At 34.6% G+C, this 27,108-nt stretch overlaps 2 protein-coding genes across 3 annotated transcripts in view; one reads left to right on the plus strand and one right to left on the minus strand.

Annotated features, from left to right (window-relative positions):
• LOC131152287 (uncharacterized) overlaps window positions 1-25,260 on the minus strand; it is an 86,126-nt gene extending 60,866 nt beyond the window's left edge. Inside the window, exons 1-3 of one of the 2 annotated variants that reach the window (XM_058104097.1) lie at window positions 24,960-25,260; window positions 23,654-23,865; window positions 16,046-16,327 (exon numbers count right to left, since the gene is read on the minus strand). In XM_058104097.1, coding sequence (XP_057960080.1) covers window positions 16,046-16,327; window positions 23,654-23,865; window positions 24,960-25,101 — 636 coding nt within the window. In that variant the 5' untranslated portion in view covers window positions 25,102-25,260. The remainder of the gene's footprint in view (window positions 1-16,045; window positions 16,328-23,653; window positions 23,866-24,959) is intronic. The other variant, XM_058104098.1, reaches the window with a different exon arrangement.
• LOC131152286 (uncharacterized) lies at window positions 10,795-14,045 on the plus strand. The gene is made up of 5 exons (XM_058104096.1): window positions 10,795-11,528; window positions 11,627-12,306; window positions 12,409-12,545; window positions 12,664-12,739; window positions 12,858-14,045. Exons 1-5 carry the CDS (start codon window positions 11,395-11,397, stop codon window positions 13,958-13,960), a joined length of 2,130 nt encoding a protein of 709 aa, XP_057960079.1. The 5' UTR covers window positions 10,795-11,394; the 3' UTR covers window positions 13,961-14,045.
• Window positions 25,261-27,108: the final 1,848 nt, after the last annotated feature.

Raw genomic sequence — 27,108 nt, forward strand, 5'->3', positions numbered from 1 at the left:
ATAAGCTAAAGTTTAATTTGTTTTTGGGATTGCAGAAACCGAAAGGGAATACGTTGGTTGATCAATAATAAGCGGAAACCTTAAGAGAGTACGTTGATGGGTTAACAACCCAAAACCTATTAACAGAAGGTTTATTTGAAATCTGAATTTTGGGAAGAGTGTGGAAGTTATATTGATTATCATAATGAAAGATCAAATTCATTCTCTACAAGGCTTGAATCAAATTTCATATACACAGGGCTACAAAGGCTGAAACTTATCTAAGAGCTAAAGCTCATATATTGATTGAATATATTGTGGTTGAATAGTTTAAAGTTTGATATTGATTAGGGTGTGTTGATATTCCAAAGTTGTGGTTAAGCTAATTAAGTATTAAAGGTTAAATTAATCTTGATAGTACTGCAGCATATATTAACTTGTGCTTGGTAAATCAATTGTTTGATTGGGTGATTAAGTTTTAATAAATTGTGTTTTGGTTTAAGGATTGATAAGTAAACACTTTGTTGTGTGATTGTTAAATCAACAAGAGGTTAAGAATCTTAAAAAGAATTAAAAGAAAATTTTAAATAACCCAACTCACTCCCCCTCTTGAGACTACACCTTAGTTTTCAGATAAGAATATAATGCTTCTCCAGCTCTTTTCTTTTAAGTTAGCAGCATTTAATCTTCATGTATTCTTCTCTGGATTGAGTGACGTGGTCTTTCTACACACCACAGAATTCTTCAATGAGTGTGGAGATAAAGACATCAAGGTTCGGTACTTGCGATATCTCCAAGTGCCTATAATCTCCAAGGTTTATCCACCAAATTCTTAATCTTCCAATGAACTTGGAAACAACCCTTCCGATGACTTCTTTGAGGGTAATTCCCTCTTTCATCAATTCTTCTACACCATGCATGGAATTCAAGAATCTCATTCCTCCACTGTCTTGGAGGTATTCCTTCTAATGAAATGGTTGGTCGATTTCCATTGTTGCTTGAACTATGCGTGGGAATGGCTAATGCAGTATTCTCTGAGAGGTTAATGTTGTCATCCACTCCTTCATCGTCTGTAGGACTATAGTATTTTGCCTTATGGGTGGATGGTTGGGTCATCATTGTAGGCTTTGGAAGTTGAATCTCTTCTTCAGAAGAATCATCATTCGTCATGATGACAAGTTGAATCTCCTTCTTCAGAAGGATCAGCCTAGTAACTCTCAAATTCTTCATCTTCATCTGAAGAGTCTAAAAGATCTGTCTGTCCACATTGCTAGAAAGCATGGATAGAATCTTTATTTTGTTGGTCATTAATGGAGAATATAGATTCGATGTCGTCATCTGAATCCCAATCTGAGACTTTGTGCAGCATCTGGATTAGTTTAATTCTCTTCCATTTCTATGGACATCTTTTTGCATAATGCCCCTTTTGATTGCAAATGTAACATCGATGATCTTTTAATTCGTTATCATGTTTCCTCTTTCTCAAATATTTCCATCACTTCTCCTTGTGCTTTGACCTTCTGGATTTTCTATGGGGATAATCGTCTCCTCGTTCTCCTGTTGGGCAGGAGCATTGCTTGTTTTCTTTGTACTTGATGAGGAGGTCCTCCCTTTTACATCCCTTGGTGATCTTCATCCCTGCTTTTTGGACTCCTTTTTACATGTCATACTTTCTGTAGAGCACATCTAGATTCATAAGAGTAGTCTGATATAGTTTACCAAGGGTGGTGCTTTCAAGTCTTTTTCCACTCATTTGAAGTTCCCGAAGGACTTCTTCTCCTAGCGGATTAGGCAAGCTATTAAGATAGGCTTGCTTGAGGTTGATGTCATTTGGTCCTCAAAGAGTGTAATATCTTTCAGAGATAAGATTATAATGCTTCTCAAGATATTTTCTTTTAAGTGAGCAGCATTTAATCTTCACGTATTCTTCTCTAGCTTAAGTGACGTGGTCTTTCCAAGCACCACAAAATTCTTCAATGATTGTGGAGATAAAGACATCAAGATTCGATACTTGCGATATCTGCAAGTTCCTGTAATGTCCAAGGTTTATCCACCAAATTCTTAATATTCCAATGAACTTGGAAACAACCCTTCCACTGACTTCTTTGAGGGTAATTCCCTCTTTCATCAATTCTGCTATGCACCATGCATGGAGTTCAAGGATCTTATTCCTCCACTGTTTTGGAGGTATTCCTTCTAATGAAATGGTTGGTCGATTTCCATTGTTGCTTGAACTATGCGTGGGAATGGCTGATGCATTATTCTCTAAGAGGTTGATGTCCCAATCCACTCCATCATCTATAGAATTGTCGTATTATGTCCTGTGGGTGGATTGCTGGGCCATCATTGAAGGTGGAGTGATAGTGCGATTCTAATCTTTGAATGCTCCACTCTTGTATCCACAAATATGTCTAGTCCCGTCTTCGTTTTCCTCAATTAAAGCTGCTCCTCAATAGAAATCACTAGCATCAGTCTGAAAGATTCTCTTTCCTTTGTCAAGAAATTGAAGTGGTGGCAATTTTGTGATCATTTCCTTGAGTGATTTTACCACCTCTGTGTGTTTAGCTCCTTAAGGGAGCACATCTTTCTTTGCCAAAAGCTGGTGAGAGTCGAAAGGAGAAGCCTCAATGACTTCTTTGACACCACTCGATACAGCTGTCTTGCCAATGAATTTCTTCAGGATCTTTGGAGGGTATTTGGTTTTGTCATAGACGTAATATAGGTTTGTAATCTGAGGACTCTTGGTTTGAGAGACAAGGCTATCTTCTGGTACATAATCTACTTCATATATATAATCATGACAATTTAGGATTAAGGTAGATGAAGATATGGGTGAAGAGTTGAGGGAATGGGATGGAGTCAACATGGTTCCCACTTGTGCCAAACACCAATACTACAACTATTGCTATTGAATATATAAAAACTAAAGCAATGCAGAAACTAAAAATTAAATAGTAAAAAGAACAAGACAAGAAATTAACGAGGTTCGGTATAGAATTACCTACGTCCTCGGGCGCCGATGATCAATCCACTACTTCTTGACAAAGTACAACATTGAGGTGTGTTTTACAAATGGAGAGTTGAGCTCTTTATATAGCTTCAACCTCAAGTCCAAAAAACACTTCTCTCCAATGTGGGACAAATAATAACAAAAATTCAAAACAACTTTGTATACCAATGTGGAACTATTCTACCAATGTGGGACAAAAAACAACAAATCTCCACCTTGACGATAAATTTAACAAATTTTTCAGTCACCAACATTTTTTGAAGTTCCACATCATCAGCGCCTTCCAAAAATATTCAAACTTGCAAGATGTTGATTAAGTCCAAACAATGTTTGAACTTGATTGTTGTCACAATCTTGGTCAACATATCTGAGGGATTTTTCAGTTGTAGCAATCTTCTGAAGAAGTATCTTGCCTCCATCAATAATATCCCGCATAAAATGAAACCGAACGTCGATGTGCTTCGTTCGTGCATGGTAGACTTGGTTCTTTGCCAAATAAATAGCACTTTGGCTATCACAGAACACAACAATGTGATCTGAACAACTCCCAAATTTTCAAGTAAACCCTGCAACCAAATAGCTTCCTTAACAGCCTCTGAAGCTGCCATGTACTCTGCTTCTGTTGTAGACAAGGCAATGGTAGACTGTAAAGTAGACTTCCAACTCACTGGACCATTAGCAAATATAAAAACATATCTAGCTGTTGATCGACATTTATCCAGATCACCTGCAAAATCAGAATCCACATATCCAACAACACGTTGATCAATAGTATTATTTTTCTTAAATACTATACCAACATCAATCGTATTCATAATATATCTCAAAATCCATTTTACAGCTTGTCAATGTCCTTTACCCGGATCATGCATATACCTGCTCACCATACTAATAGCTTGTGAAATATCAAGTCTAGTACAAACCATTGCATACATCAGACTACCAACAGCACTTGCATAAAGAACCTATGACATATACTTACGTTCCTCATCTGATTTAAGAGATAAAGCCGCACTAAGTTTGAAATGAGATAAAGCCGCACTAAGTGCTTACTGGTTTTGACAGCTCAAACATGCCAAAACTTTGTACTACCTTCTTCAAATACTATTTATGAGACAAACTAACTCTTCCTCTCATTCTGTCTCTGCGAATCTCCATGCCAAGTATCTTCTTTACTTCACCAAGATCTTTCATCTCAAACTCTTGATTTAACTGACTTTTCAACTTTGTTGATTTCTTCCCTATTCTTTAAAGCTATCAACATATCATCAACATACAAGAGTAAATATATAAAAGATCTATTTTGTGGTCTATGAAAATAAACACAATGATCATGTTTATTTCTGATGTACTTCTGACCCACCATAAACTAATGAAATTGTTTGTACCACTGTTTTAGAGACTGTTTTAAACCATACAATGATTTACCCAGTTTACATACCAAATTTTCTTTTCCAGCAACTTGAAATCCATCTAACTGAGTCATATAGATTTCCTCTTCAAAATCACCATGTAAAAATGCAATTTTTACATTGAGCTGAACTAGTTTAATATCAAATTGTGCTACCAAAGCCAACAAAATTCAAATGGAAGAATGTTTAACTGGAGAAAATACCTCATTATAATCAATGCCTTCCTTCTATGCGTAGCCCTTAGCTACCAATCTAGCTTTGAAGCGAACATTATTTGCATCTGGAAATCCTTCTTTCTTTACATAAACTCATTTGCAACCAATTGCTTTCTTACCCTTGGGCAGCTGGGCTAGCTCCCAAGTCTGATTATGATGAAGAGACTGCATTTCTTCATCCATCGATTTTTTCCACTTGTCTGATTCAGAGTTCTTCATTACTTTTTTGAAAGTGTAAGAAACATTATCATCTGCAACTGGAAGTGCATAGGCCACCATATCAGTATACCGAGCAGGTCTTTGAATTTCTTGTCACGGCCTCTGAGAAACAATTGATTCTTGTTGCTGTGAAGATTATCGAATTGAAATCTCCTCTTCTTGTACACTATTCTCCACCGTAACTGGAGAGTTACCTAGTGTAGTCTCATTTCTCACTGGATTTCCCAAAATTGTCGCAACCTCTACCTGTTGTTGAGTACCACTGGTCTTCTCTTCAACTCGTGATTCCTTGCATATTGTTTTCTTCATCATCGCAAATTCATCAAAAGTCACATCCCTGCTTAAAATTTCGTCTCTAGACACCAAATACGGTATCCTTTGACTCCTGCACTTATCCCCAAGAATATTGCTTTCTTGGCTCTTGGATCCAACTAGATTCTTTAGCATGATAATAAGTCATAGTACCAAATACATGTAAAGGATCATAATCATTAACAGGCATTTCAGACCATACCTCATAGGGTGTTTTTCCCCCTATTGCAGATGATGGTAGACGATTAATGAGATGACACACATATCTAACAGCCTCAGCCCAAAACCTTTTGTCTAACCCAGCATTAGACAACATAAATTGAACTTTCTCTAGCAAAGTCTGATTCATGCGCTTTGCCACCCCATTCTGTTGTGGTGTATCTCGAACTATGAAGTGTCGAGCAATACCTTCATCCTAACATACCTTTATAAATGGGTCACTCGTGTATTCACCACCATTATCTGATCTGAGCCATTTAATCTTTTTGCCAGTTTGAGTTTCAACTAATTTTTTCCACTTAAGGAAAATATCACACACTTCATTTTTATGCTTCATAGAATACACCCAAACTCTTCTAGAAAAATCATCAACAAAAGTAACAAAATAATGCATGCCACCCAATGAAGCCATTTTTGTGGGCCCCCATACATCTGTATGGATGTAGTCTAAAATACCTTCAGTCTGGTGGATTGCAGTGCCAAATTTCACTCTAGTTTGTTTTCCCATAATGCAATGCTCACAAAATTCAAGTTTGTACACCTTCGCACCCTTTAACAAACCTCGCTTAGCTAATTGTTACAAAGATTTTTCTCCTGTATGTGCTAATCGCATATGCCATAACCTAGTTGTATATGAACCTGCATCTTTCTCAGAAACAACAGCTGCTGAGCCAATAATTGTACTACCTTGTAAATAATACAAGTTACTTTTCCTTATTCCTTTCATCACCACCAACGCACCTGATTTAATCTTTAAGGTTCCATCTTTCAAAGCGATAGTGAACCCTTTAGATTCTAAGGCACCCAATGAAATCAAATTCTTCTTTAGGCTTGGAACATACCTAAAATCAGTCAAGGTTTTAACAGTTCCATCTTGACATTTCAACTGCATTGATCCTATTCCAATTGTTTTACAAGTATTATCATTTCCCATAAAAACAACCCCATAATCTAATTCTTCAAAATTAGAAAACAATTCCTTATTGGGACACATGTGATAGGAACAACCAGAATCCAATATCCACTCACCAAAATAATGTGACAAAGATGTTCCAACAAGAGAAAAATCTGACTCACTTCCATCATCATTGGCTATATTGGCATTAGAATGTGTTTTGCCCTTATTCTTCTGCTGTAATTTAGAGCAATCTTTCTTCCAATGTCCTCTCTCACGACAAAAAGCGCAATCATCCTTAGCAGGTCTCCCACGAGATTTACTCCTCCCATGAGATTTACTCCTCCTTCTAGGCATACGACTCTAAGAACGTCCCCTTATTGTTAGTGCTTCTACTGTTTTCTTATGGACCCTCTGAACCTTCTTTCTGCATTCAGTACTAATCAATGCAGTACAAACAGCATCATAAGTAACTTTATCATTCCCAAACAATAAAGTGGTGGTCAAATGTTCATAATCATCAGGGAGAGAATTCAGTAACAATATGGTTTTATCCTCATCTTTCACCTTTTCATCCAAATCTAACTAATCGGCCAAAATTTTATTGAAAGCATTTATGTGGTCATTAATCGAAATACCTGATTGATACTGGAAGCGAAACAATTTCTTTTTCAAATAGAGCCGATTTTCCAGACTCTTGGTCATAAATGTATCTTCCAATGTCTTCCACAATTTCTTTGCAGATGTCTCCCTCATAACACAATATTTCTGATTTTAAGCGAGACACAGATGAATCGTACCACATGCCTGACGATTGATCTTCTCCCAATCTCTGTCACCCATATCTACCGGTTTATCATCCAAAGCAATATCTAACTCGTACTGATACAAGATGTCCATCACCTCACATTGCCACATACCAAAATTATTGGTACCATCAAATTTCTCCACCTCAAACCGAGCATTAGCTATCGTCTTCGATGATGATGTCGAAACCGAAGGGGATGGAGTTCGTGTGGACAGAGTTTCTTCTACTGCTGCACTAGTTTCTGCCATCTTCTATATATTCAATGGCAACCAACAAAGCAAAAAGCCTAGGATGAATAATACGTACCAACTGTGTCTACTCTGTTTTATCCTATGAAATTCCACTTTGACCAGGCTGACCTTCAGGGAGCGACTAAGCCGCAATGGTTTATGAGCACTCTCTTAGACAAGGTCTTTCTTAGGCATCAAACATGGAATCAAGGATCCTAACAGAGGAACACCTCCGTATCGAATCTATTCAACCTAACTCTAATACCAATTGTTGTGTCGGGCACCCCACTTGTGTCAAACACCAATACTACAACTATTGCTATTGAATATATAAGAAACTAAAGCAATGCAGAAACTAATAATAAAACAGTAAAAGAACAAAACAAGAAATTAATGAGGTTCGGTATAAAATTACCTACGTCCTCGGGCACCGACGATCAATCCACTACTTCTTGACAAAGTACAACTTTGAGGTGTGTTTTACAAATGAAGAGTTCAGCTCTTTATATAGCTTCAACCTCAAGTCCAAAAAACACTTCTCTCCAATGTGGGACAAATAATACAAAAAATTCAAAACAACTTTTTATACCAATGTAGAACTATTCTACCAATGTGGGACAAAAAACAACAATCACAACCTCCTCTCACAACCTAAAAGTGAACAGATCCCTTGCCCAACTTGTGGAATAAAACACAGAATCAATCAAAGCTTCCTTGTTCTATATCGATCATTAGAGAAGCCAGCTCTGCCCGACCAAAACACAGCCTTCCTCGGCCTTCAAACAGGTCAAGGGCACCTTAGGTCTTATTCTCTAATGACTGCAAGAGAAAAGAGAAGCTAAGAATGAAACCTATAGTCTAGTTTTGTCCATCACTATTCTGATGTAGAGGATCCACACTAAATGTGGCAACCACAGAGCATACTGTGTTTGGGACAATCCATGGTTTTAAATAACGGCCGTTACGTAGCGTAACGGCCGATACGTAACGGAAATCGGAAGCCCCGAAACCGATACGGGCCGATAATGCGGTTCGGAAAAAATTCAAGGCCGTAACGGCACGTAACGGCCGATTCTCCAACGTTACACTTCGTAACGTCCGTTACGGACCGTTACATGGCCGACAGTCGCAGATTCGCTGAAGGATTTCTGCTGCAGGCAGCAGGCAGCAGCGCTGCTTTCCCCCTCCCCAGTCCCCACACTCATCTGCCATTCAAAGGGTAAAATGGAAAGTTACAAACTGACCTTGAAAATTTGTTGGCGCCTGGCGGAAGCAATAAGAAGGCTTCGAAGCCTGAGAGTGAGCACACCGAGGCTACCGAGCAGATCTACTCATCTTGCAGTTCCAGCAACTTGGCGAGTCACCAGCGACGGCGAAAGGTCTGCAGCAGCTCCGCCAGTCGTCGCAGTCGGCACCTTCCTCCGCCAGTCGTCGCAGTCGCCACCAGCCAGCCTCTCGTTTTAAGCTTCGGAGGCTCGGAGCTTGGCGTCATCTCTGCTTTGTGCTTCGCAGTTCGCAGCCTTCGCTCCTTCGAGTTCCCTCGAATCCCTCCCCTCTCTCGCTCTGAGTCGACTACCAGGCCCAGCGTATGAGACACTCTAACTATTAACACTCAACACCCACAGCACTTTTCATTATGTTTTTTTTTTTTTTAAATTATATTTTGTTGTTCACAGCACTTTTCATTCTGTTTTTTTTTTTTAATTATATTTTGTTGTTCCCACAGCACTTTTCATTATGTTTTTTTTTTTTTAAATTATATTTTGTTGTTCCCACAGCACTTTTCATTCTGTTTTTTTTTTAAATTATATTTTGTTGTAAAATAGGTTTGTTAAATTGAATTAAAAAAAAAAAAGTAATTTAATAGAGTAAAAAATTAGAAATCATTAATAATTATGTAAAATAAAATTTTCTTAATTTATAAATATTTTAATTGTATTATATTTTTTGAAAGATAATTATGAAAATTAATTCCATGACATAGCAAGCAATTATTAATAGTATATAATTAATATTTTTTAAGGTTAGTAAATAATTAATATTTACCAATAATAATTGAAGCCTTTTTTATAATAATATTTGAATATCAATAATCCACTACTGCATTCACCATCTAAACAAAGCATTAAAATAATGTATGTACACAAGACATCCATGTGATGGCATTTTATATTATCTAGGCTTAATTGAGCTATATTTTTCACCATTCTTAAAGAATTCTAAGGAATACTCTGCACAATTATTATAATATTTAGTCTTAGGATTTGCCAAATTCTAAGGAATACTCTGCACAATTATTATAATATTTAGTCTTAGGATTTGCCAAACTTATAGAAATAAAATTAATTCATGGCACCAATTGGCTAACATACTATTTATGTCAGCTGGACAAAGTGGTTATTTTGATAAAGAAGATATCATATTCACTCCCATCTATTGAAAAAATATTGAATAATGTTCATATTATAAAATAAAAAAAAATTAAATAACATCTGTCACCCATTTTATGTTACATGTGTATCTACTTGCCATTTCTTGAGTAGGGTGACCCTGTTTATTAATATTTTTTAAGTTTTAATACATCATTTTGACCTTAAATTTAAAATTAGGTAAAATAAATGTTTACATCTATTTTTTGTTTTTAGTTATCAAATAAAGTAAAATTTGATAACTTAATAATAAAAAAATTAACCTAATAGTTAATACATTAATAAATCTGATTTTTACTAATTACTACTGGAATTTATAGAAAATTTAATTTTAATCCATATACTGAGAAAATGCTTAAAAAATTAAATAGTCAATTTGTAATGTATGGATCTCTATTTGTGATGCTATGATGTATATGAAAGTAGAGCAAAAATCTTTTTCACCTGTTAATTTCTTATAGTTATAAATGAAAATAAAATCAAGCTATGAAAAATAATAAAAATATCTTTTTAAAGATAAAGAAATATATTTTTTTTGTAATAAAATATCTAATATTTTATAATTTTGTTTATTTAAATATAAAAATAATAAACATTACTTATTATTTTTAATCAAATATTATACTTTATTTTTACGTAATAAGTATTTAAAATTAGGACTATTTAGTACTTATTATTTAATATTTACTAAATTACTAATTATATTATTCCTGTCATTGTAGAAAGGTTGTAACTTTGTATTTTCTTATATTTTGTGTAGAGATCATCAAATTAAGTCTATCAATATGTCACGTGATAGAGGAAATGAAAACTTACCTAGTGAGGATATTGGATGGCATTTTGGTACTGCGGTAGACGGTAATAGACATGTTATTATGTGTAAGTTATGTGGGAAGATAATCAAAGGGGGCATTACACGCTTGAAACAACACTTGGCACATAAAAAGGGTCAAGTAGCTGGATGCTCAAATGTGACCACACAAGTAAGAGAACAAATGATGAAACATCTACAACAGTATGCTGAGAAGAAAAGAGATAAACAAAAAAGGCAAGAAGAAGCAGAAGCCCAAATTAGAGGAGATTTTGAGAATTTGAGCGATGAAGAAGACTTAGAAGAAGAAAGTATGAGATTTGCTCGACAAGAAAGCATGCGATCACAACAACAATGGGAAGAAAGACAAAGATTTCGAGCAAGAACAACTGGAAGAGGTAATATTTATGAAGAGGGAGGTGGCTCTGGCAGTGGTGCTACCAGTGGTTTCAATAGAGCAGGAGCTCGATCTTATAGTGGTCGAGAAGCTGGAGGTAGTGGACGACAATGGATCAATCCTGATGCCCCTGAAGCTAGACTAAAGGCAATGGATCCTATTTTAGAAAGAAGCAAGAGTGCGAAACAACCAAAACTCAACACAAAGTTACTGAAAGGTTTAAGAAGTAAATTAGGAAAAGCGGTTGGAAAATTCCTAATTTATAATCGGATTCCAGCGAATGTAGCTGACTCTCCATTTATGCAACCTATGCTTGATATTGCTGCAGAGGTTGGAAAGGGGGTGAAGGGTCCATCACCCTATGAGATATCTGAAATTTATTTGGAGCAAGAGTATCAAGAAATGAAAAATTATATAGCTTCTTTGCTGGAATTTGGAAGGAAAGAGGTGTAACACTTATGTGTGATGGTTGGTCAGGACCAACTAGAAAACACATTATAAACTTTTTAGTTTATTGCGATAGAGGCACCGTGTTTCACAAATCAGTTGATGCCTCTGATGTGCCAAGCAGAACAGCTGAATATTATTTCAGGTAATTTTCTAATTTTAATTGTATATGCAAATAGTATTATGGACTTGCATGTTTTTAATTAAATAGTAGTAATTATTGAATCTATAATTTCATTTCAGATTAATGGATGAGGTGGTTGAAGAAATTGGAGAGGAGAATGTTGTTCAAGTAGTGACTGATAATGAAGCTGCAATGAAGGCAGGAGGAAAATTATTGATGCAGAAGAGGCCCAATCTCTATTGGACAGCATGTGCAGCTCATTGCATAGACCTTATTCTTGAAGATATTGGTAAGAAAAGTAACGTGAAGAAGGTCTTAGAAGATGCAAGAACAATAACCTCATTTATTTACAACCACACATGGACAGTGAATTTCATGAAGAAATTCACAAATAATAGAGAGTTACTTCGCCCTGCCATCACTCGATTTGCCACAAATTTCATTGCTTTGGAGACTATTGTCAGGCATAAACAAGCACTAAGGGAAATGTTTACATCTGATGCTTGGAAAAACTCAAGATTTGGAATGGCAAAATCAGGCCCAGCATATGATTCGAAGAAAATTATCTTAGGCAAAGAGTTTTGGCAAAAGGCCTCTGATATAATTAAAGTGCAAGAACCCTTGGTGAAAGTTCTTAAATTGGTTGATGGTGATGAAAAACCAACCATGGGCTTCATATACGAGGCAATTGATAGGGCGAAGTTGGCCATTCAAAAAGATTGCCGGTTTTACAAAGATTATTGGAAAATTATTGACAACCGGTGGAGTTTTCAGTTGCACCAAGATTTGCACGCTGCTGGTAAGTGTAAATCAAATACAATTTCTTATTATTTTAACTTTTAAATTATGCATAGTTGCATTAGAAAACTATTGATTAATATGTTTCTAAATTTAATTGTAGGGTATTTTTTGAACCCACAATTTCTTTATGGTGCCCCACCCTCTCCTGAAGTTGCTAGAGAAGTCATGGATGGAGTTAAAAAAGTGATAACCAAGTTGGTACCCGATATAGATACTCAAATTCGGGCTATTAATCAAGTAAGTATTGGTTCCATTAAATTGAATAATGAATTGTTCTAGTATTCTGTAATACTTTTAAGAATAATTATTAATACATCTAATTAATTAATTTTATTTCACAATCATCCTTTTTTAGTTGTTGCTATATCGAGATAGGCAAGAGACTTTTGGAACCCCATTGGCTCAAAGGGCAGTGAAACAAACAAATCCTGGTAAATATGACTATATAGCTAAATAATGGAAAATTACTCTATTTTCTCTCTTTGTGTTCAAATTTGACTTTTGAAATACGCTATACTAATATAAAACTCTTTTTAATTATTAATGCAGCTGAATGGTGGATTCATTATGGCTTGTGTGCTCCTGAACTCCAAAGAATAGCAATTAGAGTTCTTAGCCAGACCACATCAGCTTCGAACTGTGAGCGTAATTGGAGCACCTTTAGCCTCATCCATACGAAAACAAGAAATAGATTAAAGTACATGAGACTACAAAAACTTGTTTTCGTACATTACAACATGAGGTTAAAGTTAAGACGTACAATGAGAAGAAGCCAACGAGAAATTGAAGAGGGTTTCAATCCTATCAATTTGGACTACATTTTCGAAGAAGATGATCCTTTAAGTCAATGGTTAGAGGAGAGAGAGACACCACTACTCGACGGTCAGGACAATTCAAATTGGTTAAATGAAGAGGTTGGTGGTACTACAGAAGGAGGTGATCAACCACCAATAAACGCGCATGATGATTCAAGTTCAAGCCCTGAACGTACACAAAGTGATGACAATCTTGGTTTGAGCCCACCAAGTGATGATGATGGTAATAGTGGTGCTGGAGCTGGGGTTGGGGGGGGTGGCAGTGGTGGTGGTGGAGGCGGCGGTGTAGAATATAATTATGGATATGATACAGGGACATCATTTGGAAGGGATATATATCCTTCTGATCCTTATGGACTACATGACATACCTGAAAATTATGACTTGGGTATTCCTCCAAGGAACCAATCTTCACAACCCAGGAGAAGGAGTGCTCGTGGTGACCCTAACGATTCTACTGAAGATTCATATGGTGTGGTTCGTAGTTTTGGCGACTTTGGTTTAGATGGTTCATCATCACAATCATATGGATCTCATCCAGCATATCCACATTATGCATCTCGTGACTCACATTTTTATCCCAGTGGATCAGGAATCTCAGGATCTAGTGAGTCTTCTTCTACACACTACCCAGAGCCAGCCCCTGCCCCAACTTATAGACATTATTCAGGAGAATTTTCATCACCAGTACATTTTCAAGAGCAACAACAAAATGACGTAAACTTAGGTTCATTCAACTATGTATTTCCACAAGGATGGGGAGATAATTTCCCATCCCAATCCCAAGATACAGATGCAAATTATGAAGACCCTCCACGTCATTCTTTTTGGTGGTGACATGTGTTATGTTACAAATTTGTAATATTGTATTCATGTATTTTCAACTATTTATTGATATTTGATATTAATCACTTTTTAAATTCATGTATGTGTAATGTGTATATTGAGTATTAAGTCTATTGAGTATTGATTCATTTTTAGTAACTTTATGACTTTAATTAATTGATTCTTACATTTCTACATCTTTTTACTCATTAAAGTAATGTAAACTATAAAAAAAATATGTTTTTTTTTGTAAACAGCGCACTAAAATTAATATAAAAATCATAATGCCTATTAAAAAGCATTTGTAGGTTGAAAAAAAGCCTTCAAAATTCATTAAAAATCATGTATTAATGGATTTCATGCTTATTTTTTAATTTTGGCATGGTTGTGCATGCGTGAAAAAAATTCACGACCGTTACGCCCGCTTCCCGTTACGTAACACCCGCGTCTCCCGCGACCCGCGACACCCGCGACCGTTTCGCGATGTTACCCGCGACTGCGATTTCGAACCATGGGACAATCACCTCCGTTGTGGGCAAAGAGACCCATCACTCAAGGAATAAGGGAGGCTCCAAAGGAATCTTTAAGCTACCATGGCTCTAATACCAAATGGGCTCTCAATGTAGGATCATAAATAAGGATGTGGAAGAAAGGAACAAAATGTAATATGAACACACTGAGAGGAATGTTGTTGGGAAGCAGCATTGCTTGTTTCCTTTGCACTTTATGAGGAAGTCCTTCCTTTTGCATTCCTTGGTGATCTTCATCCCTGCTTTTTCGACTCTTCTGTACATGTCATACTTTCTATAGAACACATCCAGATTCATAAGAGCACTCCGATATAGTTTACCAAAGGAGGTGCTTTCAAGTCTTTTTCCACTTATTTGAAGTTCCCGGAGGACTTCTTCCCCTGGCAAATCAAGCAAGCTATTAAGATAGGCTTGCTTGAGGTTGATATCATCTAATCCGCAGAGAGTGCAATATCTTTCAAAGATACGATTATAATGCTTCTCCAAATCTTTTCTTTTAAGTGAGCAACAATATGTTGGTGAGCAGAAGAAGCTTGTTAGCAACATGTCTCACATTCCTGTACATGCTATGCAGCATTTAACACAGCAAAACAAATAGAGAAACTTCACTAATACATAAATGAAGATTTGGATGTCAGCATCAATGCCTAAATGAAGATTTGGATGTCTCATATCTCCATAAGTATCCAGTTTCTTCATCATATTTTGGGACAAACAAAAACACCCACCTGAACAGAGACTAGAAAATTACACAAGAAAGCTCAATACTAATTGAGAATGTACCCAACCATGTTGCCCATCAAAAAATTTGACACATTTTTCAATCACAAGGAGTTCAAAAGGATTTCTGTACAGCAATAACGATTCAGGTGTCTTCTTTTTCCTATTTTTCAATTAGTAAAAATATATTTTTAAAAAATAAATAAAACACGTTAAGCAAGAAGGCTTAGGCAGTAGTATTTTGCATGAGGAGTTGAAATTATTTCCACTTCAATGACCCATCTAAACCATACCATGTCTCAGAAGAATCAGACTCAACTGTATCAAACCTACCATGGTGTCATCGATTCAAGACACCATAGGAGAAGCATAGTTCATAACATCATTATATAACCTAAGGGTCATTAAAACAATGCAAAATAGCATGATTGACAATATGATAAAATTCATAGGATTACAAACCACAATTTCCCATCACAATATTATAATCACTGCTAATGAGAAACTAAACATTGAACAATATGCAGCACAGCTTAAACAAAATTATGGTCGAATATTGGAGATAAAATACTAAGAAAATAAAAAATGAAGAAACAAAACAGAAAAAAATGTGAGCACAAACATAATCAAGAAAATAGACAAGAAGCCTAACAAGGAACATTGTTCATCCCAACTCTTTACAACTTAGGTTCAAGTACAGATCAAGCAATTTTTCATAATCATGAAATATTATAAACAAATAAATGGACAATTCAAAATATTTTTTCGCTCATGACACATTCTTTATAGAACATTTAACACCCATTGCTTCATAATATTATCAAGGGCAAAGACAGAATAAACATACCAATTTGGGAACAAGAGGAGAAACTTCACAAAATGCCTTCATCTCTTCCTTCGAAGCAAGTGCTGATATGAAAAGAACATCAGCTCCGGCATCAGCAAATGCTTGTGATCTCCAAAGTGCTTCATCCAAAGAAATTGCTTGACGAGAATCAGACCGTGCCACAATAACAATGTCAGAGCCACATTCTCTCCGAGCATCAATAGCAGCTTTGATCCGCATCACTGCTTCCTCTCTAGACACGACTTTCCTACCAGGTGTATGACCACAAGCTTTGGGAGATGCCTTGCCATGAGAGAATATCATAAGAGATAAGAGTTCTAAACATATGAAGAAATGCAGATAGCATACACATATAGCCTATTCAAGAATTATGCATCACAAAAGGAATTTTCATCGGAAGGGAGGACCTTAGTCCAATAATGAGGTTGATCTACTATGACCTAGGAGTCATATTAAGGGTGTAATTGATCTACCCCACAAGGACCCTACTTTGTCAGGAGCTTTGTGCACTTGGTTCCCCTTTAGAGAGAAATTCATCTCTATAAGCTTTCCAAAGCCAACTATGTGTTATATAGCCTCTAGTAGGGTTCTTTTTCATAGAATATTTAATGCACACACATATATACAAATATATATATACATATATATATAGGGTTCTTTTTCATAGAATATTTAATGCACACACATATATACAAATATATATATATATATATATAGAGAGAGAGAGAGAGAGAAGAAAGAAAAGGAAGAGGAGAATAGTGAGAGCTAGGGGCTTTCAAAGAAATAGGGCAGCTTACGAAAAGGAAAGAAAGGAATAGAAATATTGAGTAAATTAGGAAAGTAGGTAAATATAGAAGATTGTATATTATTGAGAGTGATTCTGTAGGGAGATTGTTTCCATATTTAGAACCTTCGATTGTATTATATATTGTAAATTGGGATGTACAAAGATTGAATTCAAGAAATACAGAAATTTCATTCTATAATCAGAAAAGAAATAAAGCTTAGGGGAGAATAGGAGGAGGATGAAAAGAAGGGGAAATAAAAAGAATGGCAATATGAAAGAATATTAGGGAAGGGGCCACAAATCACGCTTCCGATCATCTTATTGAGAGAGAGAGAGAGAGAGAGAGAGAGAGAGAGGAAGGGGAAGGGATAAAGAGCAAAGCTCTTTCACTAAAATCCAAATTGCATTTCTCCAAAGTGCCACCAACCTTTTTTAGAGCAAAAGAAATTTATTGAGAATGAGAAGAAAGAATTGAAGTCTAAAGGATAAGTAGTCTTGAAAAGAAAAACAGAAAAATACAGAAAAAAAATGAAAACAAAGAAAGAAAAAAAAACCTATCACAACTAAATCAAAATGCCTCATTCCATCATAATTTACAGGAACAATTTAAATTAGCTAGCTTAATTGACATTTTTTCATCTTGCTCCAAGCATTCTAGAGAGAGAGAGAGAGAGAGAGAGAGAGAGAGAGAGAGAGAGAGAGAATGTATGAAAGTCTAAAGGATAAGTAGTCTTCAAAAGAAAAACAGAAAATTATAGAAAAAATGAAAACAAATAAAGAAAAAACCTATCACAACTAAATTAAAAGGCCCCATTCCATCATAATTTAGAGAAACACTTTAAATTAGATAGCTTACATTGACATATTTTCATCTTGCTCCAAACATTCTATCAAGAGAGAGAGAGAGAGAGGAGATAATTAAAATCTAAATGTTACGTAGTCTTCAAAAGAAAAACAGAACATTACAGAAAAAATGAAAACAAAGAAAGAAAAAACCTGTCACAACTAAATTAAAAGGCCCCATTCCATCATAGTTTAGAGAGACACTTTAAATTAGCTAGCTTACATTGACCTTTTTCCATATTGCTCCTAACACCATCCACTTCACATCTTGTCCACCAGAAGGAGACAACCATAAACCTATCTTATCTGCCAATTATTGACTTCAATATCCTTCACACTCACTCCTTCCCAGGAGAGGCAGGAGAGTGCAAAATACCATCACTTTTGACATCAGTGCCTGCAGTTCCTTACCCATGGGAACACTCTCTAGACCTTATAAAAGAGTTGCCAACATGTGGGAAATATCACTCACTAAATCTGAGGAATCCAAATCTTGCTTTTCTTGTTTGGATAGAAAAAGAAAAGATGTTATCAGAATAAATAGGCATGTAATACAGAAGGATAAGAAATCCTATCATAATAAAACAAAATCCAAAAAATTAATTAATAAATAAATAAAATCACAATCAAGATTATAAGACCTTCCAGTCCCACTGGACATCCAAAAAACATGTTCCCTTAAAGCACCTTGCTTTGAAAACCCAAAAAGAAGCCAAATTCAAGAACAAGTCCCAAAGAAAAGATAAAGTTGGCCCCTTCCCAGTATAAACACGGGCACTCTGTTCCATCAAAACAGAAAAAACCCCACAAATGGCCAGCATCCACACTTCTTCCACAACCGCTGAAGAATCCAAATCATACCAATATTACTCACAAAATTCATCAAGTAACATTGAAGACCATCACCTACAAAGTTATCAAAATCACTCTCTTCATCAGAATCATTGCCCCATTTTTTTATTTGGCATTGATAGATCAACTCTAACCTTCTCCCTTAATCCTTCTCTCAAATCAATTAGGCTGTCCATGAGAGAAAAGTTATTATCATTATTTCTCTTTAAAATTATAATATTATGCATCTTCTGATTAAGTCATTTTTCCTCAAAATTTTTGGGCGTCTCAAAACCAGCCAGCATTGCCTTTTAAAAAATATAAAACTTTCAAGAAGTAGTGAGAGATGCTTGCTTTCCGCACCATCTGGTCTGGTTTGCTTCTGCCTTAAATACTGAAAAACACCTGATTGTCGTTAAGAGTGTAACCAGCAACTGCAATTGCTCCCTCAACATTTTTCTCCCTCTCGTTCCTTACTATGCTGGTAACTTCTTGATTCGACCTCTCCAGCACATCAGAATAAAAAAAACTTCCTCCCCACAACCAGAGCAGAACTTCCAGTTCCTAACACTGGCCAAACTCAGAAAACCCAAGCCAACCACCTACCATACCAGGCAAACTTTTCCCATCACCAAAAGATCCACAGCTGCCACATTTCACACACCACCACCCACAAACAGGTGAATCCAATTCAATTCCTCCTTTCATAGCCTCAATTACTGATGCTTGACTGTATTATTTTCTAAGACTTAGTCCCCATTGAAATCAGACTCATTTGAATCACCCCAACCTACCAAGCCCTGTAAATCTTCCACAAGTAATCTCCAATTACCTCCTTTCAAACCAGCAGGCAAGAAGATTAAACAATCCCTACTGTCTGACTTGATTCCCACTTGACGAAATCTACCAATAGATGCCAGTATTGTCACTGCAAAATCAAAATGGCCAAATCTTCTATTTCAAAGGAAACTATTCAGTCAAGATCACATCAAGCACAAGCTTTAAAAATCCATTTTTCTACCAACAAAGGCACCCTGTCCAATGACTCCCTGTCATATTCTTCTCAATAAATACCGCAAACTCTCCTAATCTCGTTCTTTCCAGCCTCAGATCAAAAGATGTTCCATTGAGATTATGCTCGGCCATGGGGGTGAGAGAGAAAAAAGAGGGAGGAGTATGTGTCTACAGATGAATCGCCTCCATTAACTTAAGAATAAGTGTGACAAACATTTTTCCCAATAAGAAACATTTGTGAACTTCATATTACTGTGATCTTCCTCATTGATTTTCCAGTTTTAATTATTGCTAACAACCAAAAAAATATGTTGGATGCCAGAATTTTGTTCCACAGAATGTACGATTTTGGTGGAAAAGGTAATGTAGCAACAGCTATTGCTCTTCAAGAAAATGATATCTTCTAGAAATATTAGCATAAATATGCATACATACAATACACATACACAACGAACGAAGGTCTTTCACCCAAACCTAAATTTCAACCCCAAGTTCCCACCAACATTTTTTCTACAAAGCATCCTATTTATAGTCCTAAACACCTAGAAACACATTAAGGCACTTATTCTAATCTGACAAAACTAAAAATATTCCTGAAATAAGAAATGTAAGATTAAAACCACAATACGGCACATCTATTCTATAAATAAAAGTATGAATATTAAAGATCATTTTGAGACCAATTATCCCTATTTTTGAAGTATAACATAGAATATTCCTAAAATATTATCATCTGCTTTTTCAAATTTTGCTAAAATAATGCGGATTAACAATAGAATTAAAATGTACACCAACACTGCTATGAGGATGTTGTGTTCATGTCATGTCCATATTCTTTACCCAAACTAATCAAACATTCTTCCAAAATGTATCAGACACTTCAGAAAAGAGTCCACAATTTTTAAAGAGTATTTTCAATGTCAAACACTTCACACTTCTTAGATACACACTTTGGACACTCATCTCACAATTTTTAGCATGCTTTAGAGATGATGGCACATTGTTTTATGAATAAAGAATTATAATAAATTATCATTATTTATGATTTAAGAAGTGATACATTGAAAATGTTGAAAAAATAGAAAATGAATTAGGAAGATGCATATGTATTTATATTGGATTTATTTAACACAGAATGTTATATAATTTTAATGTTTTTCAGATATAATATATCTAAATATAATATGATATAATTATTAATTAGCATGTCCCTCTCATGTCATATACTATATTTTTCCTTTTTGATTTTTTTGGGTCTCCATATGCTATATAACATAAAGTCAAAGGAAACAAAATAGCACCCTGACATAAACATTAGTATCTAATATCAGATTTTTCTAAAGTCTAGCATAGATTAACAACAAAAAGTATAACATAACAAGAACAACAACAATAACAAGAAGCCTTAAGTCCCACTAGGTGGAGTCAGCTACATAATTCTTTTTCTCCAATTCACCCGATCCAGAACATTTCCTCTACTAAATTAAGGACTATTAAATTTTCCTCACTACCTCATTCCAAGTTATTTTAGGCCTACCCCTATCCCTTTTCATGCCATAAACAATAACTAACTCACTCCTCCTAATAGGTGCTCTACTAAGAGGAAAAGAAAAATGCTCTCCAATAATGGACATGTGCAAGCTCAATAACTATCTGTGGAACTAACTTATTTATTTAATTCATTTTTACAAGACACTATTGGATATTCACCATTTTTATGTTAAAATATATAGATAAATTTATAGAAGGAAAGAATATGAATGTGAATTGTTAAAAAGAACAAATAAGAATACAAGAGTTACATATTTCATTCATTCATATTTAATATCAAACGGATATATTTGCATGTTAATTACCATAAAACATCAAGAACCTTTCCATAAAAAATCAAATTTATATTTTTTTGGGAGATTTAAAAATGATTGAAAAATATTAGAATTGTGAAAGCTTGGACAATATCATACATAAAAATAAAAATAAAAATCACTTAATTTAATGGTTAAATAATTTTTTTTTTTTTTTTTTTTTTTTTTTTGCAAATATTGCTTGAAGGTTCAAGTGCCTCATATAGCAAAAGTGACTTTATTTGATGCTCTCAATCTATTAACAAATGTCATGCAACTATGCATATCAAATCACTAAATAAGGCAAGGAGAAAATGTATCTTTAGTCTTTGTCTAAAAGCAATAAAACTACTCCTCATTCCCTAGCATTTTCTATAGGCACAAAACAAATGTCACTGTGATGAGTACAATAAAATATTTGTCACGTCAAGATAAAAGTATGTATTCACTATGAAATTAGACAAAATAATGGTACAACCGTACAAGAGATACAATTGATATTGAGGGCAGTGATGACAACAAATAGATTTCTTTTAACTTACATGAAATTGAGAGTTTCAATTTTTTTCAATCTATGAATTTTTCATTTTTCTATTTTTCTTATCAGTTTAATTAAAAATTATTTTTGACTTAATTAAAAATTATTTTTGACTTATATGTTAAGTATTTTTAATTTAATATTGCTTTCATTAATATTGTCTACTTACCTTATACAACAATATACACTTGTATGTGCTACACCTCAATAGCCACGGAATCAAATACTTCTCAATTCAAAAAACAAGGTAAAGATATGTATGTTTTGATTTCTGATCTCAATATCTTAAAACAAAATGCAATGACATCAATCGCATTTAATAATCCTTACTTGCATTCATGTGCATGCATATGAGATATATGGACCAATAACAAATAAGACAGGAACCAAGAACAACTAGGGCGAACTACATGTGAACTACACTAACCCCAGCCCTAGATCTCACAAAACTAGGCCAGAAAGGCTGTCCAAGACAAGGCAAGGACCACAACTCAAGAAAAAATCATCCTAGCCATGTAAATAAAAATTTAATGGAAGCTTCAACGTTGAAAAACACCATAGTCATAATTAGAAGCCTCAAAATCCCAAGCAAATGCATGTCAAGAAGACATGATTAGAGGAGCCAACAGCTTGGTTTTTGTTTGGTTCCACTATACACTAAACTAGACATCTTATAGATCATCATTTCAGGTCATGTTGGTGTTGTGTTGGTTGTAATGCCAATGGAAGCATATAACAAATTAGGTAATGACTATCCAATCATGAGGCACCCACTATTTTATATAAAAAGCATATATTAAAATTTTTTGTACACGTTAAAGTAGAAAAGGACAACAATCTTTCAAGTTATAGTGAAGTAATCCTTTGCTTAAAAGGTTTTAACCTATATTCACACTAATAAATTTATTTAGTACGTAATAATAGTTACTAATAAAATATTTAAAGATGTAATTAAATAATATTATGAATAACCAATCAATTTCATGTAAATAAGAATTATTTAAATATACAATTTTCTTAGATGTAAACCAGGACTAACTCAAAATTTCTTGGTTCCTTGATTGTAGAATGAAAACCAACTAAACAATCTTGAATAAGGGAATTAACGGGGTTATTGGGTACCTGTCAAGTAATGAAGTAAACCAAAATAGTTTCACTCATACACATAACATGCTTCTTTTTAGTTGATAAATAACAAGTCCAATACCCATCCTTGGTAGCGAACACTTCTTAGCCAAGTTCCCAAATCCCAAATTAGGGCTTAGTAGAATTCAACTCCAAGACATATACCTACTACAATTACAGGCATCAAACCTACCCAAAACTGATTGTAGCAGTAAGCCAATTTTGAAGTAGCCTCGAAAGTAAATCAAGCATCAATTCAAAATTTCTTTGCATAAAAATTTAAAGAGCATTTGAAATAGACTTGGGAGAGAAAGAGAGAGAGAGAGAGAGAAGAAGAGGAAGAGGAGGAAGAGGAGAGGGAGAAGGGGGAAGGAAGGAAATAACTAAAAACAATTAACTTTTTATACCAACCATTCGCATTCAGCTACATAATTTTTTTTTCTCCATGCAGGTCAATCCAGTATGTCTGTTCTTTTACACGGACATCCCATGTGAATTATTAGAGTATTAATGCCATGATGATTTGACAAAGTTTTATTCTGACTAAAACAGGGGGATATGATTCAAATGGTCTAATATAACATAACTATTTTCATGACTAGTAAAAATTTCCCAATAATATGAACCTGGTCTTCAAGAAGAATTCCAGCAAATCCAGCTTTAATAAATCCTTTGATGGTTCTCTTGACATTCATTGCATTCCCATAACCATTGTCGCCATCCCCAATTACAGGAATTGATACAGCTTGGGTGATTTGTTGCCCTTGATCCATCATTTCCCCATAAGAAATATAACCCACATCCGGCAACCCTAATCTTGCAGCTGACATTGAAAAACCTAAAGAAAGCATGAAATGACCAAAATAAAATTGTTTCTATGTTTGAACAAGTTTGATGAGAACAAATTTTAAAAAAAAAAAAAACGAGAGGTAGAAACAAAACGAGCTCAAATTCAGATCAATATACAATACTCCTAAAATAATTAAATTGTATTTAACCATAATGTTAAATGGTATTATATTACGTTTAATGGTTGTTATTTCAACTAAAAATTAAATGATAGCATGCATTTTTGGAGGCATAAGTAACAGAACCCACAATTTTCCTATATACATGCTGTCCACAAATTCCATGACCCTGCTAAAGTAACTGTCCAACCAATACTTGTTACAGAAGCTACCAAAATTAAGAAAATTTATGTTTCAACGAAAACCCAATATCCAAAAGGAATATAACAATTAACAATAAATAAAACCCAAAGAACTGACTGCCGTAGCGGCTAATGTTAAATTCCTACTAATAAATAAATATGTGTGTGCATGTACAGCAATAAAGAGAACACAGCCTGAATATAAACACCACCATCACAAAAACAAATTAGACCTGAAAAAGACTTAAATGCCAAAATTTGAAAAAGTCTCTACTGATACTCGACCAAAGTCAAAGAAAAGGAGTTGTTAAGGAGTTGTTATGTGTATAATGGATATGTGATCAAGAACGATCTGACAACCACTCGACCACAAATGTAACCAGGAAAAGAATCAAGTGGGAAAAAAAAAAAGAAGTTAACGAGAAACAATCATTCTTATAAAAATTTCAGAATATGAAACCAAAAGAACACTCCATTTCCAACATTCGCGGACCCAAAATCCAAATTCATAGGTGCTTAGAATCAAACTAAGTGCCTCGTCTCAGTCAATGTGCAGTCCTGGTCAATGAGGAAAATAGGACGGATAACATGAGCAGCACAGCCACCACTAAATTAACACAAAACATAACACACACAGCTGTTCTGGGAACAAAATAAACACAAGTTGGAACCAAAATCAATCATCCCCAACACTCACAGTCCCCAACTATTAGCAACTGGGATCAATCAATACAGTGTAAGCTCATAAAAATGTCGTATTATGCAAGTAGACAACCAGATACCGCTGGTGAAACAGTACTGAAAGCCAGCTTTCTCCACAAGCTTTGCACTGAGAGCATCGAAGCAGGCAGGGCCCTGGTGAACACCCGGCAGTTCAAGAATCCGCCGGAGCGCCTTCGAAGGAGAGTCTCCGGAGCATGCCATGATGGTTTTCCGGTTGTGAAATCACTTCTGCTGCTTGATGGTTTTGTCAGTGACTTTGGCCGATGCTGGGATGACAGTGTTGCTGGCCACTGATATGTTGTTCGTGGCAAAATTTTATCACTTCCTTCTACAAAATTTTGACAACAAACATTAAATAATTTTTTTTCACCCCATAAGCATTAGCCTTATATGCATGATTAAAGAATAGCTCTAATTTTCTTAGTAACACAAAGTTCAACAATAAAATTAGTTAAGTATAGGGTATAAAAATTCATCATCATTCAATTTAGTCAAGTTGCTCAGTAAATTTGACTATATCAAAGGAATATTAGAAAATCAAAATTTTCACATACTTCATTTAACAATTTAGTATCATAGTCAAAATAACATTATATTATAGTCAAAAATTTGTTTTATAAGTTAGGTTTAATTTAATGATCTAACTTTATACTTTTCTAATGGAACCACCCCATCAAAAAAAATCTTCTTATAATTTTGTCTTTATCCCTTAAATTAACAATATAATAATTGAATTGATTTTTTTATATTTAAATTTGTTATTCAATAAATGGAATTGTCTAAATTTAGTAAGTAGCAATAAAAAAATGTTACATTAAAAGATACATACGTTATTGATTTAAAATTGATATTATTAACTATCAAATAAACTTATTTCTATATTCTTGACATATCCAATGCATAGGAGAAGTTTTTACTAACAAATTAACACTTAAAAAAAGAGAATTTTTTTTAAAAAAAAAAAAAAAAAACATTGAGCTTTAATAATTGGCCATGTTTAATAAGGTGAAACCGAGCATAATCCTTTCATTCTTATGTTTTTGAAAATTCTTGTAAATTTGTATATAGGGATTTGATGTCACCCCCCCCCCCCTCCTCTTTCTCTTATTTTATTCTCCTGAATTGGTTTTGGAATAAATATTTATACCTCGACAATCCAAAATTTATTTATATTTGTTGTATACAAGTAAATATTCTTGTGTTGACTCCATCATTTTTATATCATGCATGTTGAATTTTTTTGGATTTTTAATATATTTATTATAGAAGTAATATTTGTCATTTAGTTTTTAAATTGAATTTTTAATTTCAATTAATTTGATTATATTTATATTAAATAGGAATTCATTCTAGAAGAATAATTTAGTATTGATTGGGAAATACACTATTACATAATACGTTTTTAGTGACAATAATTTTAACATTTAGTGGCAATTATATCGGCCGCTATTTCCTTTACTCGCAATTACACAATTGTCACTACAATTGGTGTCAGCAGAAGTCGTAGCAGCAATTACAATTGTTTCCAATAAAGGTCATGTTAATCGTCACAATCAATATGGACATCAATGGCAATCAAGTGCGACAATTATATTTGTCGATAAAAAATGTTGACTTTTTGAGTCCGATCTCTACTTTGATACTGACAAAGTACCAGTATCTTATGCGTGTTTAAGTATGTAAACAGGTCTTAATTTTAGCACACATAAGATCAAGTGATTTGGAAACCAGAAGAAAAACCAAGATCATATGTATCTGGCGAATTCCATGATTGAGCAAAGAAGAAGAAGAAGACTATTTAAATTGTAAATGCATTTTTATTTTGATTTGGTATGTAATATAATGCATGGCATGCATGATGTGAATGATAAGCTCAGACAATCATAGACTGACCCTAGGAACCAGCACTTTTCACATAAGCTCTTTTCTTAAATTAACTAATTGGTTAGAGTCAAAGATTAAGGCCAAAACGAAGATCGACACCAGATTTTGTGGCTTAAATCAAAAGCTTCGATGGTAGGGAACCAAACAAGGACCATAGCTGACCTTAGGGACAAAATTGAAATTTCACTTGCCTCAATCGATCAACCATCGCAAGGTCATTTGACCTCAGTCGACCAAACTAAGAAGTTAACCAAAGTCAAAGCTTCGGTCGACCGAACGCTTAGTAATATAAATGCCTCAGTTAACCAAACCAACCATAAGTCA

This window comes from Malania oleifera, chromosome 3, assembly GCF_029873635.1.
Source record: "Malania oleifera isolate guangnan ecotype guangnan chromosome 3, ASM2987363v1, whole genome shotgun sequence".
Taxonomy (NCBI): domain Eukaryota; kingdom Viridiplantae; phylum Streptophyta; class Magnoliopsida; order Santalales; family Ximeniaceae; genus Malania; species Malania oleifera.